At 47.6% G+C, this 16,359-nt stretch overlaps 5 protein-coding genes across 5 annotated transcripts; 3 read left to right on the top strand and 2 right to left on the bottom strand.

Annotated features, from left to right (window-relative positions):
* Nucleotides 1–1,373: 1,373 nt before the first annotated feature.
* On the bottom strand, nucleotides 1,374–2,612 carry N7532_005945 (NADP-dependent isocitrate dehydrogenase; the record flags this gene model as incomplete). Its single annotated transcript, XM_056618439.1, has 1 exon — nucleotides 1,374–2,612. The coding sequence occupies one exon, from the start codon at nucleotides 2,610–2,612 to the stop codon at nucleotides 1,374–1,376; it is 1,239 nt and encodes a 412-aa protein (XP_056474598.1).
* Nucleotides 2,613–3,904: 1,292 nt separating this feature from the next.
* Nucleotides 3,905–5,159, bottom strand: N7532_005944 (TauD/TfdA dioxygenase family protein; the record flags this gene model as incomplete). Its single annotated transcript, XM_056618438.1, has 4 exons — nucleotides 3,905–4,089; nucleotides 4,145–4,525; nucleotides 4,576–4,905; nucleotides 4,955–5,159. 4 exons carry the CDS (start codon nucleotides 5,157–5,159, stop codon nucleotides 3,905–3,907), a joined length of 1,101 nt encoding a protein of 366 aa, XP_056474597.1.
* A 1,628-nt stretch (nucleotides 5,160–6,787) lies between these two features.
* On the top strand, nucleotides 6,788–7,846 carry N7532_005943 (reductase; the record flags this gene model as incomplete). Its single annotated transcript, XM_056618437.1, has 2 exons — nucleotides 6,788–7,202; nucleotides 7,260–7,846. 2 exons carry the CDS (start codon nucleotides 6,788–6,790, stop codon nucleotides 7,844–7,846), a joined length of 1,002 nt encoding a protein of 333 aa, XP_056474596.1.
* Nucleotides 7,847–9,028: 1,182 nt separating this feature from the next.
* Nucleotides 9,029–10,793, top strand: N7532_005942 (uncharacterized protein; the record flags this gene model as incomplete). The annotated part of the gene is made up of 6 exons (XM_056618436.1): nucleotides 9,029–9,267; nucleotides 9,335–9,374; nucleotides 9,424–9,552; nucleotides 9,597–10,081; nucleotides 10,143–10,604; nucleotides 10,670–10,793. The coding sequence occupies 6 exons, from the start codon at nucleotides 9,029–9,031 to the stop codon at nucleotides 10,791–10,793; spliced, it is 1,479 nt and encodes a 492-aa protein (XP_056474595.1).
* A 2,220-nt stretch (nucleotides 10,794–13,013) lies between these two features.
* On the top strand, nucleotides 13,014–14,457 carry N7532_005941 (TDT family transporter; the record flags this gene model as incomplete). The annotated part of the gene is made up of 5 exons (XM_056618435.1): nucleotides 13,014–13,174; nucleotides 13,226–13,585; nucleotides 13,646–13,942; nucleotides 13,999–14,284; nucleotides 14,335–14,457. 5 exons carry the CDS (start codon nucleotides 13,014–13,016, stop codon nucleotides 14,455–14,457), a joined length of 1,227 nt encoding a protein of 408 aa, XP_056474594.1.
* Nucleotides 14,458–16,359: the final 1,902 nt, after the last annotated feature.

The raw sequence follows: 16,359 nt of genomic DNA, 5'->3' as shown, positions 1-16,359 counted from the left end.
GTTTGTATCGCGATCGATATAGCGTCCGACGTTATCCTGTGCTGTTGATGCTAACTAGGTAGGTAATTAACTTATTTCCTGGATGGCGATTATTAATCCCCAATCTTGCGGAGTTCGGCTGCCGAGCCTGGTCGTTTGGTCAAAAGTATCCGTGTCTGACCGTGGCCCACTTAATCTTTCGGCCCTTTCGGCCCTTTCGGCCCACTTTCGGCCCACCTTAGCCGCAAGCCGCAAGATTAAGTGGGCCACGGTCAGACTAGGATATATTCGCCGCCGCGACACCGAGTCATGCTCGTCATACTGGACAAGAGGAGGACACAGATCTATCCCCCTGGCCGAGGAGCGTAAGGGAACGGTTAGTCGCGTATTCAATGTAGTGAGAGGGTGCACGGAGAACCTGTTACCGTTGGCAGTCGAAGTGCCAAGCTGGGTTGGATCACCGATTGTCGGGATATATTCTCCTGTCAGAACAAACTGGCTGTGACCCACTGCTAGCGACCGATGGATAACATCCCTTGCTTGGTGTACGCATTCTTGCGCTGGGCTGTGGCCTCGGTGTTGTGACCGCCGAAGGCCGGCGTGTGGGATCTAGGGGTGTTTTTCCAACTAGACTGAACATCTACATCTATCAACACAATTGACTTTTGCTTTGGAGCATACACACTGTCCACTTAACTGTGTACACGGTACCTAGCTGGTGATACCAACACCGATAAATCCATTCTGCTGCTGCATTGGGCCCACCGTGCCTTGAGGGAAGCCAGATACAGATTGACAGGAAATAAGGCATTCCCTTCATTTTTTACGCTGGATAAACCACTTCGCCAAACCCAAAATTGGTTGTGAGAAAAGCGTCATCATTGCTATTGCTTATAGAGAATCGAATGAGATATGTTTTTGGGAAACGATCATTCGGCGTGTATATCACAGAGGCAGAGCTACTGTTAAATCTCAAGGGACGATGCACAGTGTTCATCGCCATTATGATGGGCTGCCAAAGCCGTGCGATAGAGAGTAAAAAAAAACCTGCTAGAATCGTAAGCCATTTAACTTCGCTCTGACTAGAATGAAGTTGGCGCTGCGTAAAAGCACGTTCTTACTACCAAGCTGACGGAAACGAATTTGGACTTATAGTGGGCTAGTAGGAATTCAATGATTTGCTCTCACATTACGATCCAACTTTGCGGGTTCACCCATGCAAATACCTATGGGCTTTTTTTCACCACTGAGACATGTTCTTTTCATATTAACAGCTGTACACCTTCACGCGTCTCTCTTCCACACACAAAATCACAATCAAATGCAGGCCATTGTCTGGGGAGATGTAGAGAGATATCATACTTAAGCGAATCAAAAACAAGATAATCACGGCTTTACGGACGGGCCTCGATGTTTTCCTTCAGCCTCTGCTCGACAGCGGCTATGTACTCTTTGGTGGTGACCCAGGCCTCGCGGACCTTGCAGCCGCAAGCCAGAGCCAGATCCTTGGTCATGATGCCCTCATCATTGACGACATCAACGCAGGCGCGCTCGAGCTCCTCGGCGAAGGCGATCACGTCGGGAGTCTCGTCGAGCTTGCCGCGCTGGACCAGACCACGGGTCCAAGCGAAGATCGATGCAATAGGGTTGGTCGAGGTCTCATGGCCCTTTTGGTGCTCACGATAGTGGCGGGTTACGGTGCCGTGTGCGGCCTCGGACTCAAACACCTCACCCGTGGGGGTAGACAGGGTCGAGGTCATCAAGCCGAGGGAGCCGAAGCCCTGGGCGACGATGTCGGACTGGACGTCACCGTCGTAGTTCTTCAGGGCCATGACAAAGCCACCCTCGCTCTTGATCATCTGAGCAACCATGTCGTCGATCAGACGGTGCTCGTACCAGATTCCCTTGGCCTCAAAGTCCTTCTGGTAATCCTTCTCGTAGATCTCCTGGAAGATGTCCTTAAAACGTCCATCGTACTTCTTCAGGATGGTATTCTTGGTGCTCATATACAGAGGCAGACCCTTCATCAGGGCCATCTGGAAGCTGGCATGGGCGAAGCCCAAGATGGACTCATCGGTGTTGTATTGACATTGAGTGACACCACTACCCTGGAAATCGTACACCTGGACGTTCTCAGGCTGGCCACCCACCGGCGTGTAGACAAGCTCCAGCTTACCGGGGCCGGGAATCACCCGGTCATGGGCCCTGTACTGGTCTCCAGAGGCATGACGACCGATGATGATGGGCTTGGTCCAGCCACGGACCAGGCGGGGAACACGGGGGATAATGATGGGCTCGCGGAAGACGGTACCGCCGAGGATATTACGGATGGTGCCGTTGGGCGAGAGCCACATCTTCTTCAGCTTGAACTCCTCCACGCGGGCCTCATCAGGCGTGATGGTAGCGCACTTAACACCTACACTGTACTTTTTGATGGCCTCGGCGGCCTCGATGGTTATCTTGTCATCAGTCTGATCGCGGTATTCCAGACCAAGGTCGTAGTATTTAAGATCGATATCCAGGTACGGAAGGATCAACTTTTCCCGGATTTCCTGCCATATAATTCGAGTCATCTCATCACCGTCCAGTTCCACCACCGGGTTCTTGACCTTGATCTTACTGTAGGACGCCATGGTGCGGGTTTGGGTGCGGGTTACTGAGGAAGCTCCGGTCCAGCGGGAAGAAGCAGCAGCACGGGAGAGAGAGAAACCGAGGAGAGAGATATCTGAGCAGTGAAGGAAGGAGAAGAATAAGAGGACAAGGAAGACGAAAGGAAGTTAAAAGAATTGACGGGAGTTCATTATTGCTGGAAGGGAAAGAGAGGAATTTTTAAATTGTGCAAATCTGGGCCTAAAGGAAAATCAGCGACAGCAGTCTTTCGGTTTAGTTTCTCGCATGCCGTCGATTGCCCGAGGTGTATCGGGTCAAGAGAACGGCGAGTTCGTTGAAATCAATCCGGGAGGGATAGACAAGGGACAGGAAAAAGGGCTAAGCCCCCAGGATGTGGCGCGAATCAGACTCATCTTGTCCGAATTTCGGTGGGGTGCCCCGTAAATCCTAAAACCTTCCCCACTAGAGTTACATCGATAGACTTATTGTAAGGCTAGAGGAGTTAGTTCCTTTAGCTATGCCCTCGAATCTTTATTTTCGGCTCAGTCAGTGTGCCGAGCTGTACCGAAAAAAAAAAAAAAGAATGAATACGCTGATCCCCTCAACATCATTCCCCAGTGGGGTTAGACGGCGGCAGAGCCGGCCCCCTACACAACCCCGAACCAACACCTATTTGGGTTGGGCTTTGGGCCCAGTATCCTCTGCGTTCCCCTTCAGGGCAATAAGACAGCTCTTAATCTGGCTTTCCTTCAAGTGTAAAATTGCAAATCAAATTCGGGACGCCGTTTGTAGATTTTCTTATATCACCAGTGGCCTACATTCAGATGCTACCACAATCGCACGAAGCAGTGGGCCACAACAATCTGGGCGTAAATCGCAAGGATCCACGATTTGGGCGTGGTGGCCCGGTGCTACATCTTAGCTCTGACAATTTCAGTTTACGTCTGTCAATTAGACATCTTGGCTTTGAGGTGCACAGTCTGCTCTTGAATATTTATTTGACTATACACCCACCCAGTTGCTGTCCGGGGCATTCGACCCAAGGCAATTACGATGAATTTCTCGGGAATGAATAACATGACGAAACGCGCATTGAAACCATAATTGACTAGAGGCTCGGAGAATGTATACACTACTTTGAATCATGGAAGTCAAGCACGATGGTATTTGGATTGAATGAGAGAAAACCATGCTGAAATGCTGTAAGATATGAAACAAAATAATCGTTGACGTATTCTTTTCCATTTACTGAAATGGCCAATTACAGGCAATCTTTGGCAATCGCGTTGATAGAGGATAAATGGTGGTGATCACTTTATTCGCCTTTCTCCAGGGCTACTTCCTCGAGTGCTTCTTTCTCCAGCGCTTCCCGTCTTCCAGTGCTGCTTGGGTCGTAAAACGGCACTTCTCCAAGACCGACGGCGCGGTGGCCAGCCCGTGGACCAATATCTTCGTAATCCCAGGTCGCTGCGTGATATGTGGATCGATTATCCCATATCGCTATCAAAGATGTCAGCTGTAAGCTGTTTGCAAACATAAATTCTAGATGACATACCGAGATCATTCGGACTTTGCCAACGGAAGCGCACTTGCAGATCATGATTCTCCATGATCAAGTTTACGAACCAGTCGGTGAGGTGTTTGCTCTCTTCGTCGGTCAGTCCGTTGATTTTCTCCACATGAGTGCCCACGGCGAAGACACTCTTCCATCCTGTAACAGGGTTGGTGCGGATTACTGGGTGCTCAGCTCGCAGATCTTCCCCAAAGTTCTCAGGGGCACCGCGAGGGCCCTTGAAAACCTCAAAGCCGCTATCCTTCGCAAATTGGTTGAACTGAGGCTGCGAAAACGCTACAGTCAACCCTTCCAGGAATTTGCGGTAAGGGGGGTGAGAGGCGGTCATATAACTCGTATCCCGAAGCCCACAGAGTATCTGGACTTATGCATGAGCTCTGCAAGATGATAAGATAAGGAGGATTAATGCTTACCTCCGCCAGTCCTTGGGAGAACGGTCAAACGCAAGATTGTATAGTCGCTCGGAATGGGTTCAAACGTAATGTCGCTGTGCCACTCCTTTCTGGCGGTCTGGTGGCGGATAACACGGGATTTGTACAGCTTCTTCCCCTCCTCTGAGTTGATCACGCTGATCTCATCATCCTTGACGCTTATCTCTCGGCGTGAGTTGGCAACTGGGTGAATATGTAGCCCGGAAGTCTTCGGCTTTCCCGAAAGCTCTCCAAGTCGCTGAGCCAGTTCCTTTTGCAAGTTGTCTGTCAGACCATCCTGCTTGCGGAAGAAGACTACTCCTCGCTGGGAAACTGGAAGAGGGTTATTAGCCTGGAATTATTATCAGAGATGAGGACTGACTGGTAATGGCAAGATCTCGAAGCAAGGCATCAGAGTTCGGAGCACACAGGAAGTCCTTCAGATTTGCGTTGGGATATTCCCGTCCAATGACTGGCGTGACATCAAATGACTCAAAAGCGTCCAAAGCACCACTTAGTTTCAAAGGTACTCGTCCAGGGCCTTTTGCAGCAGGAACTGCGGTCTCGGTGCAGACAGATGGAGCCATAATGGTAGAGAGGAATGGACTCGTAATCCAGAGAATTTAGAATCTTGAAACTCAGTTGTAGCGGTCAAAACGGAGCAAAGGCATTCAATTTATACCCTATTTCCCCAGATCTACCGGCATTTCTATCCCGGGAGCTGGCCTCGGCTACACTGTCCTGGACACGTTTGACCGCAACCCCGCTTTGGATGAATACACATATTTTGCACATTATCTCCAGGGCCCACATTATGATGTCAGTTATTGAGGTTCGACAATAGTGTTCTGTATGCTCTATGAAAAGTGGCTGGGATTCGCAATCAACTACATCTAATATTGGCTCATAAGTATCGGCTGTCATGTGCCGATGTCCCGTTGAACGGGATGGCACAATACAAATATTTGTATAGAAGTGGAAATTTAACTTATCTGCGCTAAGGCCTTCGCTTTCCTTGCCGATGCCATTCATTGAATGAAGCGGACCTGTTAGGTTTGTACTAATGCTCCAAGCACGCTATACAGAGCAGGGAGGAAATTTTTGTTACAAGTCTGGCATGGAATACGCCTGAACAGCAAGACGATGCTTACTTTGGTTGACATCTATGATTCTCAACTAACTCCGTAACGCTGATCAATAGATAAACGGGTAAATAAAAATTATTGTGAACCCGAGTGCCACCAGAGCCCGATTACCTTCGTCATTCGGGGGAGCATCATCTACACCGGTTTGAAAAGATGGAGAAGGCTAGAGAACAAAGCACTTGTCACGGGTTCAGCAGAGGATGTTCTTCGCCTACTGTGTTTGGGCCCCTCGGGTCGACTACACGAACCGGGATGTATTGTAATAGGCGGGCGAACTCGACATTGATTCTGGAAATCGAATATCCGCCCTTCACACACAAATGGCGAGCCAGGATGATAAGACGGTATTCTCGGCAGGTTGGAATCTAACACCATTCCCACCATTAAAAAGTTCAGTTCGGTGCAACAGCAAGCCTTTGAGTGTTGCCGGCGACTAGAACACCAGAGGATCATCACCATACGATCAGACACCAAGGGGCTCGGTATAGGTGCCAAGTGAATGACACCCGAATATATGTGCCTGTCCATATCCAGACAACCGACACCTACCGAGAGAAATCCATGTAGTGAAAGATTGAGAGTGATTTGCCGTTATGTCAGCACTCTACCGACGCCATGCCGAAAGCCGAAACCCGCCGAGACAGCAATCCCGGCTTTCCCAGGGCTAAATGAAAAAGGTCGAACAATTAACTGGTCGTCAGTCTCTCTGTAGATTCAAAATCTCCGCTAAATTATGAACTAATTCGTCAAGGGATATTTGGGATTATATTTATGTGCATAAACATAGCTAGAAGGCACTGTAAACAATATGTATGAAGGACAAGTAGAACGGCACAGTATAGAGAACTAGGTTGTCTAGTTATTTGGCGCCCTAATCATTTCATCACCCTCGGATATTACCTCTACCGATGTCATGTAAGCACTTTTTAGGGTTCAGTATTGGGGGGATTTTGGTCCGACGCCGGAGTTTATCCTAAACTATACTATAGATGACAAATCCAAAAGTGGACTATAAAAGATAGCACATAGGACTCTACTTTCCATGATCAATAACCAATGAACCGAAAAAAATGTGCAAGGGATTAATCTTCATAACGGGGGCCTCTGGCTTTATTGGCAGCGCCACTGCCGTGGAAGCTCTAAAGGCTGGATATCGACTACGAGTTTGTCTTCGTAGGCCCTCGGACCAACTGCAGACCTTGTTATCAAAGTATAGCAAGCAAATCGAATTTGTCGTCATTCCAGATCTTACGGATGAAACGGCGTTCAGTGACAAGCTGGACGGTGTGGACTTTGTGCTCCACCTTGCATCCCCACTTCCTCATGGCACAGACAAGGAAACGTACTTCACTCCAGCGGTGAAAGGGACCACTGCCTTACTGAAAGCGGCAATCAAGGTACCGAGCATCAAGAAGGTCGTGGTTACCTCATCCATGGCTGCTTTGGTTCCATTAGCTGGTATTCCACATGGTGGAGTCATCCAAGGTAAACAATATTCTTTTTTTCATTTCCACATCGGCATCTTATTGACACCATTTTCAGAGAGCAATAACTGGGACTTCTCAGTCAATGAAAATGGAAATTTCGAGGATCCTACGAACCCGGCTGCAACACCCATGGTACTGTATATGGCTTCTAAGCTGCTTGCAAACACGGCAACCTGGGACTTTTGGAAAACAGCCAAGCCGCAGTACGCCTTAGTCACGCTGCATCCAGCATTTGTGTATGGCCACAATCTTATGCAGGCATCCGCCGACGGAATCAAGAGAGGATCCAACGGGGCTTTATGGGGATTTATCATGGAAGGCAACCCCACGGGATTTTTGACGGGAGTGCATGTTCAGGATGTGGCCGAAGCGCATATCAGAGCGCTGGATCCGAAGATAGTGGATGGCTCGAAGTATTTGTTGGCAGGAAAAAGTATTACCGGGCAAGAGGTTGCGCGGTTTGTGCAAAGGCTCTATCCAGATGCTGGAGCAGCTATCAGCGAGGATACCCAAGGTGTCTCGAGCCCGGTCAATACGACCAAAGCAGAGACAGAGCTTGGGATTAAATGGCGCTCATTTGAGGTTATGGTGCAGGAGGTGATAGATCAACAGCTTGGCTTTCGCAAGAATGGATCTGGCTAGATGTTGTCGAGCAAGGCGGACACCTATCTTACCACGGTAGACGATTGGGCTTTTGTGGATCCGCCTTGCTATGTATGTATTTCTGGATTTACAGTGAACTCTGATATTTTAACCCTGAGACTCGCCTATTTCACCGGGGACAATTCAACTTGTCCTCAGACGCACAGGTCATTCTTAGACTTTTCTTCAATCAATCAATTATCTCATGTTGTTGGTTCCGCCTGATCTCATTTGTCGCTATGCATACTGGCCAATACTCCCTGAGCTTGCTTTGATAGATACTAATGATAGGGTTCTCAACAAAAACAAGAGTAACTCAAGGATCAAATTGAATTTAATTCATGTTAAGTATGGCACAGTTGTCTATATGCAAATGTTGTGACATAGGACTTGTTCAACTAGAAGCAAAGCTGCAATATCGGAATTAATTCCACGGTTCTCTATACATGAATCAAGTTAATTGCAATTCAACTGAGACGCATGTATGTATATGGCCTCATGTTTCCCTGAGATAATGACATCCGACCTTCCAATTTTCCCCGAATCTATCAGGCTATGACTGTCAACGTTCAAAGCGTGGCCGCGCACAGGACAGCGGAGACCAAGTCTGGGCTCTGGCTAAAATGCGCTCAAGTGGGGAACGGCGAGATGAGGGGGCAATGTTCTCACTCCAGTCGAACCCGGCAGCATCTTCTGCTCGGTCCACTCTTAGCCTCTCCATGGCTGTGGACTCTACTTGGGCAAGCACACGCCTAAACAGGATATGTGATTCTCTGCTACAGTAACTGTTTTTCTCTACATAGTACGAAATAGTTGGACAAGTTACTCGGCGAAAAATTAGGATTTAATTCATCAAGAACAATTTGGTTCTCGGTAGTCGGCAAGGTTACAGAAAACCCATGAGCCGCTAGAGAACTCTTGACTCCACTCTTCAGTACACACAGTCTTAGACTCTTCCAACGGACCCACTGCTTTCAGGCGGCTTCCCCAGATTTCCTGGGGAATTACCCCGCCTCCGTTCCCAGATTGGCGGCATTTTATAAACCACGTTGAATTCCAACCCTGAAGTCTTTGCCATCGCCTCCTACTGAAAAAGCGAACTCCAAATCTGCAGAGCCAAAAGCGACTAAGTGTCTGTCTGAAAGATACGGATAAAAGCCCTGGTTCCTTTACGCGAGAAACATGGCTATCAAAGGCATAGAACCGGAGAACGTTGAAGATTTCATCAAGGATATTGATGGTGCCCTTGCTGAGCAGGGAGTTGCGATCCCAACCGATTCCAAAAATTTCGAGGAGTTCACCGATGATGAACAGAAAAGGATCATTCATAAGGTCGACCGTCGACTTGTGACTGGGTTGGGACTACTCATGGGCATGTGTCTTATGGACAGAACCAACCTTGGCTCAACTTCCATTGCTGGGTATGCACCTTTTATTGTATACTATTCCTTGGAGCATACCATCGATCGACTGATTATGAATCCACAGAATGTCGGTGGACCTTGGTCTAGAGAACGGCTCAAAATATGTATGGTTAGTCTAATTCGTTCTGTGGCCGTATACTGATAGGATTGCAGTCTCTTGTGCTTTTGATATTTTTTGTACCATATGTGCTGGTGCAATTGCCGGTTAATGCCATTGCGCAAAATTTCAGCCCTAGAAATTTCTCCTGTGGCGTCACACTGTGCTGGGGTGTTCTGATGGTGGTAAGATATCTCACACGTTTCTCTTCCGTCGCTAACTGGAAAAGGGCGCGGCATTCGTCGACAAATGGTGGCACCTCCTGATTATTCGGGCCTTACTCGGGGCTTTTGAATCGAGTCTGTTTGCAGCACTCCTTCCTTTGTTATCATCCTGGTACACCCGATACGATGTGCATAAGCGGTTCTCGATCAGCTATTTCATAAGCTGTCTAATAGCCGCCCTCGGTCCAGTTCTCGCTTGCGGCTTCATGCAGATGGATGGATTGAGTGGCCTTGCTGGCTGGAGATACATCTTTTTAATGGAAGGTGTCCTCAATTTTGCTGCTGCCATCATCGGTTGGCTATTGCTTGTTGAGTATCCCCTAGGATCTCACAAATGCTGGATGTTTTTGACAGAGAAAGAGGAGGCATTCATCATCCGCCACATAGATGCTGACCGAGCAGATGCCGCTGAACAAATCAAGTTTAACCTTCGTGGTTTCTTAAGTCCCGCCAAAGATTGGAAAGTCTTTACTTACCCTATGATGTTTTTGTGAGTTCTTTTCTTTCTGTACTATGGCTGACCTGTTCCCGGCTGACTGTGCAATCAACAGACTGTCGACTTGCGTTTCTTACTCCATTGCATTTTTCTTGCCTATTATTCTTGAATCTAAACTGAACTATGGAGTGACCGCGGCACAAGGATTGTCCACTCCCCCATATGTCGTGGCGGGTATCTGGATGTACTTTACCGCCTGGCTCGGTGACAAATACCACATTCGTGGACCCATCGTTATATGGAATTGTCTTCTGTCTATTATTGGTCTGTCTCTTCTTGGCTGGGTTGCCTCTCCAGGAGTGCAATACTTTGGGGTGATTCTTGTCACTGCAGGGGGCAACGCAAATGTTCCAACGGACTTGGCCTGGCAGGCCAATAATATCCGCGGGAAATGGAAACGCTTATTTTGCAACGCTTTGCTCATCATGGGTGGTGGAATTGGTGGTATCGTCGGTTCTCTGGTATTTCGTTCTCAAGACGCGCCTACGTATCGGCCTGGGATTGAAGCCTCTATTGTGTAAGTGCTACCTTGAACTCTTCAGTGCTTTAATTTGAATATTAACCGTTATTTTCGTCATTTAGGGCAAGTTTCATCACCATGGCCATTGCAATAGCTCTGATGCTACGAATGCATGCCCTTAATAAGATGGCCGCCACTGGAGCTATCGTTCTGGAAGAGCTACATGGATTTAAATACACGCTGTGAAGTGAAGAGAAAAACGAAAGTGTGGTTTTCATCAGACTCATTGTTCAGAATGGCAACGTTTTTTCCAACTGATATCTGGGACCGACGGCGGTGAAAGTCATCAACTCAAAATTTCCCTCAATACCGAGAAAGCCATTTGCAACTACCGAGAGCCAGAGTTTCTCACAATTTGATGAGATGGTTAACTGTCTTCATGAATATTACTACATTTTAAAATATCTTCCTTGTTTGAAATCTCCCCTTGAACCCGAAGTTGACGGGGTTATTTTTAACAAAGTAAATTTATGAGGTTTCGGATACTGCCAACTGAGAGTATGATTTCCCAGTAGGATACAAATTGGAAAATCTTTCGTAACTGTTACTAACGTGCTCGAAACTGGATAGGTTCAGGACGTAGTTGACTCTAAAGAGAGGTACTTCTCCTATATTCTCCTGGGAGTTCTTTATAGGTTCGACTGAGTCAAGCACAGCAATCCTTGGACGCATGGATTCGGAAAAAAGGAAATAGCTCTCGTACGAAACCATTCATATGAGCATTGTCTCGATAAGGGTAGTTTGGATGATCCTTTTCCTTGAACTCGGCCACTTGTGATCAACTTACCGTTTCTCTAAAGATTGGTCCACGGCATTCCTAGGGTTCTCCGCTTGAGGCCACTTGATGCCCATAGGCTTCAGTGTCTTGATTAGAATGTCAAATTCTTCCAGACAAGCCGTGGATATTGGGTAAGCACCCAACTGAGATGGATCAATTGTATAACGGAAGCAAATATATAATACCTTCGCGAGATAGTATTCTTTTGTTAAGTCTGTTGAGATGGGCTACGACGAAGCACTGAATATTGAATAAGGTCCTGCTAGGCAAATCGAACTTTACAGAACTTGAACTTGACTGTATCGAACTGTCTACATGCGATTCTGGGGGTATTTATCCCTGAACGGGCGCCAAGCCCTTGACAGTAGTAAACCCCTCATAATCGGTCTCGATCGGTGTTCTTCCATGAAGATCTCCCGAATGTAGAATATAATGGTGGCAAGAGAGCTTGAAGCGCATATCAAACTCAGTGCCTCGGGTTTCCCTGGACAGGCATGCCGACAGAGGTTGGGAATGAGGCATCAATTCGGTGCCTTATCCTGGAACCTCAGCAAAGTCGTGCCACACAGGAGAGACCACAAGGGCGGTATTATTAATGACGGTCCCATTCCCCACGGGCCCCCACAAATGTAAGAACATTGCCATGATAACAAACTAGTTGATATGCAGTTTGTAAACTTCCCGGTTGTACTTTCCATGATCATTATCTTATTAAAGACGAAGATGCCTAGGAAGTTTTTCAATTCATTCTTACGTTTGCGTCAGTTAGCACAGGCGGCCTAAGAGATATGTATTCAAAGGCGTATCCAAAACAGTCATCTTGGTCCGCTTGATGCTCATCGTTCATAGCGTAAAACATCGGAAGAAGTAATGTGAACCAGTCCTGAAGCAGGACGCACCAATGAAGTACCTACTTCTCCTTTACGCCGTGCAGGCTACTCCTGTGAAAGGCTGAAGACGAAATATTGCTTCAGTCTTTCACAATCACTACGTGCCGAGCTCGTCGTCCACTGAAGCCCTTAAACCGACCCAGCATAACCAACCAGCTTAAAGCCTTATAAGTATTTTACGCAAATAAACCTATCAACAACTCCACCGAAATGATCCGTACCACGGAATGCGCCGTTATAATCGAAAACAATTACGGTAAAACACTGAACAAGACCCATCACATCATTACTCGACCCATTTAACTACTACGCGGGCACCTTCACCAGTGACAGCTCCCTTCTGATGTTTTCTGTCCGCCCCTCTGTACTGGTAAATATTTCCGCGAAATTTTTTAACTCGAATAATACGTCGTTTGAGGGCTTACCGCGCGCGGCAGTGCGTCACCGGCACCGGCACTATCGAGAATTCCCATTGGTTCGGTGGGTATGAGCCGGCACACGTCCTCAAAGAAGCGGGTTTTCGGCGATCGGGTGTGCCGTGCCGAGGTTCCACTGTTACCATACTCTGCTTTCACATCTCTTTGTCGTAGATTCTTTTTCGGCCGCCGCTGTCGAATAGCCCGTGACTGAAATGACCATGATTTTGGATTCGGTTCTGCTCAGGCATTTTATCCCGTTACCTCCCACTTCCTCTATTAGCTCCATCACTGCCTATCATTGATTGAAGTTGAAAACAATATGGCACATCCTCCCATGTTCCATCAGGTCACCTCGATAGTCCAAGAAACTCCACATGTTACCGATCAAAAGGAGATACCAACAGTAGAAATCCCAGAAACTGTCGAGAGATCGAAACACGATGTCGGTTGGCGGAAGGTTGTCCGGAATTTTACGCCAGCGTGAGTCGCAACAGACGATGTTTTAGAATCAGATACTGATTGCAACACAAGCTGGTTCTCTGTCAACATGGGAACAGGAATCGTGTCAATTCTCCTCAACACCCTCCCTTACAATGGGAAGTGGATTTACTACATCTCCATCATCATTTTCATCTTGAACGTGGCGTATTTCACAATCTTTCTGGCCGTTACTCTCCTGCGCTACATCTTGTATCCGGAAATTTTCAGGGTTATGGTCACTCATCCAGTTCAATCCCTCTTCTTGGGTACGTTCCCAATGGGGCTTGCCACAATAATTAATATGTTCTGCTTTGTCTGTGTATCGCGTTGGGGTGATGGTGCAGCCTATTTTATTTGGGCAGTGTGGATTTTCGATGCAGTGGTATCGGTCCTGGTTGCCATTGGAATACCGTTTCTACTGTATTGGTCTCTCCCTTTTCGGGTTTGCTCTCCGTTAACACCAATTCACAGAACAACGAGTAAGAATGGCCTCGACCTTTCCTCCATGACTGCTGCTTGGCTTCTGCCAATTGTCTCGTGTGTTGTCGCGGCGGCGTCGGGCTCCATTGTTGCAGATGTTCTGCCGGACGAACAACTTGCCCTTGCTACCATCCTGGCAAGCTATATTCTCTGGGGAATCGGTGTACCTCTCGCGATCATGGTCATCTGTATATATTTGCAACGCCTGATGCTTTACAAGCTTCCACCAAAAGGAATGCTGGTAAGCGTGTTTCTTCCCCTGGGTCCACTTGGACAGGGTAGTTTCGGGTAATTCGGCCCGAAAATACGTTTTATCCATCTCAACTTCTGACGAAACTTCATAGTATCCAAAAACTTGGAAAAAGTGCCCAGACAATTTTCCCAAAGACGAGTACCCTGAGTGCTTCAACCGGTGCAATATTCTATAGCGTCGGATTTTTGATCGGAATCTTACTATGGGCCTCTGGGGTCGTTTGGCTCTCCTTTGCAGTTGCAACGTTGATAAAGTCGAGGAAATTCCCTTTCAATATGGGATGGTGGGCTTTGACCTTCCCATTGGGAGTTTTTACCACTTCCACCTGCACCATAGGCCAGGAGCTGCCTTCGCGCTTTTTTTCAGTGCTTGGGACAGTAAGAAACTTTTCTTTCACGATAGCAATGATAATACTAACGAACGACAGATTTTCTCGGTCACGGTTGTGGTTCTTTGGCTGGTGGTTAGTTACCACACAGTCTGCGGCATCATCCGAGGTGATATTTTCGTTGCGCCTTGTCTTAAGGATCTGGGAAGAGCTAAAGTCTAATATAGTGAATGTGAGTGTGTGAGTGGGGGAGGGGAGAATTTTCCAGGCAATTTTCGTCTAATTATATGTAAAAAAGTGACGGTAAAACTGCCGCCTCGGGAAAAAGCGATCGGCTCCCGGAAACCAGCCTGAGTTAGTCCCGCCGCCGCCCTGAGCTGCTCCCTGAGCATCCCTGAGCATCCCTGAGCGACCCTGAGCGATCCCGGAGCGCTCCCCGAGCACCCTGATCGCTCACCTCTGATGCTCCGACTGGCCGGCGTCACTCTTCCTTCTTTGTTTCACATCCTCCGATGATAAGCGCTTTGCTGCCTACGGTCGCTCGTAGGAGCTTGAGGGAAGACATGACTTGATCTCACGCTGTATCTATTCTCCAGCGCTTGCTTACTCGAGCTCATCGCCTAACGACCATGGTCCGTCATTCTGTAGGAGAAATGAGTTTTCCCTGAACTCGTCCTTCGTTGTTTCTTCTTTCTTTCACAGTGGCAATGCAAGCTTCATTTGACCGAATTCTAAAAGTCGAATTTTCGTCGTTGTCTCTGCGTCTATGCTCTGGATTAGTTCACCAAAGGATTGTCAACCATCACTATAGTCTGGCACAAACCCCATGAGCTATAGGCCGTATTTACCCCACGTGAAGAAGCTGGGAAGATGTCAATAACCTACCAAATATGATTTACTGTCTAATAGCTGATCACACATCCATTTTAGACATGAGTTCCTAGTAGCACCTCCTTTTGCTGGTATATCCTGGGCAAGAGCGGCCCTTCAATTGGCTACGGAAACTTGCAGTGGAGTAGGGTCGGGTATCAGCCGGTTTATTTTCAATTTCAGCTCTAGCCATTTGCAGTTTGAGCAGAAGTTGATTTTTGATCCTATCTCTTCCCCGATATTGGGACCTCGATAAGCACGATGGTACAAACAAAGTATAAATAGCCACGACTGTCCCCCATTCACGAATCTCTGGAATACATCTTTCATTCGGAATTTCCATTCTCGAGTTCCTGGTTCGACAGTTCCCTGATTAATTTGCGCCACCCTATCGTCATTATGGTGACGCTAAATCATCAAAGATTTTGACAACCGGCCACGGAAATGTCACGAGAATGCTCGGATAGTGGTCCTGAAATCGGCACTTCCATGATACCGGAACAATTCATTACTGTCGGAGAACGATGCCATGCAAATTGTTACATGCTCTGGAAACACAGGCCACATTATGGGGATGGAACAGAGGACTTCGGTACGTATCAATCTTTAGACATCCCAATTTCCATTTCAGGTAATCTAACATAATCACGTTGGTGTCACAAAATGGCCAATCTGCCCAGGAAATTTCACCAGAAGCATCTGCTAGCGACGTATCGACCACTGATAATTACCCCGATTACCCTGAGGAGGTCGCACTCTGCCCTTGCTCTCGAGTTAGCAGCAGCTCTTCCGTGACTGGTCTAGACGGGCCTGGGACATCAAGGATCTTTGACATATTTCACGATGATCCAACCGAACAAGGAAGCGAGCACTTGCATACGCAGCCTAGTGTAAGTGGAAAGAAGAGGACCCTTGAGGGACCTCGTTCTCCTCAGAAACGACTCCAGACCCGCTATTCTACCACCGCAGATACGAAAATGTCGTCGACGAGAAGAAGAGGCAATCCAAAAGATGAACGCCCATCTCAGGATGAAGAAGGCCATTCATATAAGCCCACCAGCATTAGGGACTCGATACGATACATGAGACACTTCTACAGTTTGGCCAGCGCCGAAGCTCAATTCTCAGATGATTTGGTCGACGGAGGTACTTGCAAGCAAAATCTTGCCGTGATTCAGAACACAATCAAATGGTCTTCAACACACATACGGCATTATTGCAACGAGCAATATGGCAACTGATGAGACTGATAAA

This window comes from Penicillium argentinense (genome assembly GCF_028826775.1).
Source record: "Penicillium argentinense strain IBT 30761 chromosome Unknown utg000005l_segment0_segment0, whole genome shotgun sequence".
NCBI lineage: Eukaryota > Fungi > Ascomycota > Eurotiomycetes > Eurotiales > Aspergillaceae > Penicillium > Penicillium argentinense.
This window is presented reverse-complemented; position numbering and strand designations above follow the sequence as displayed.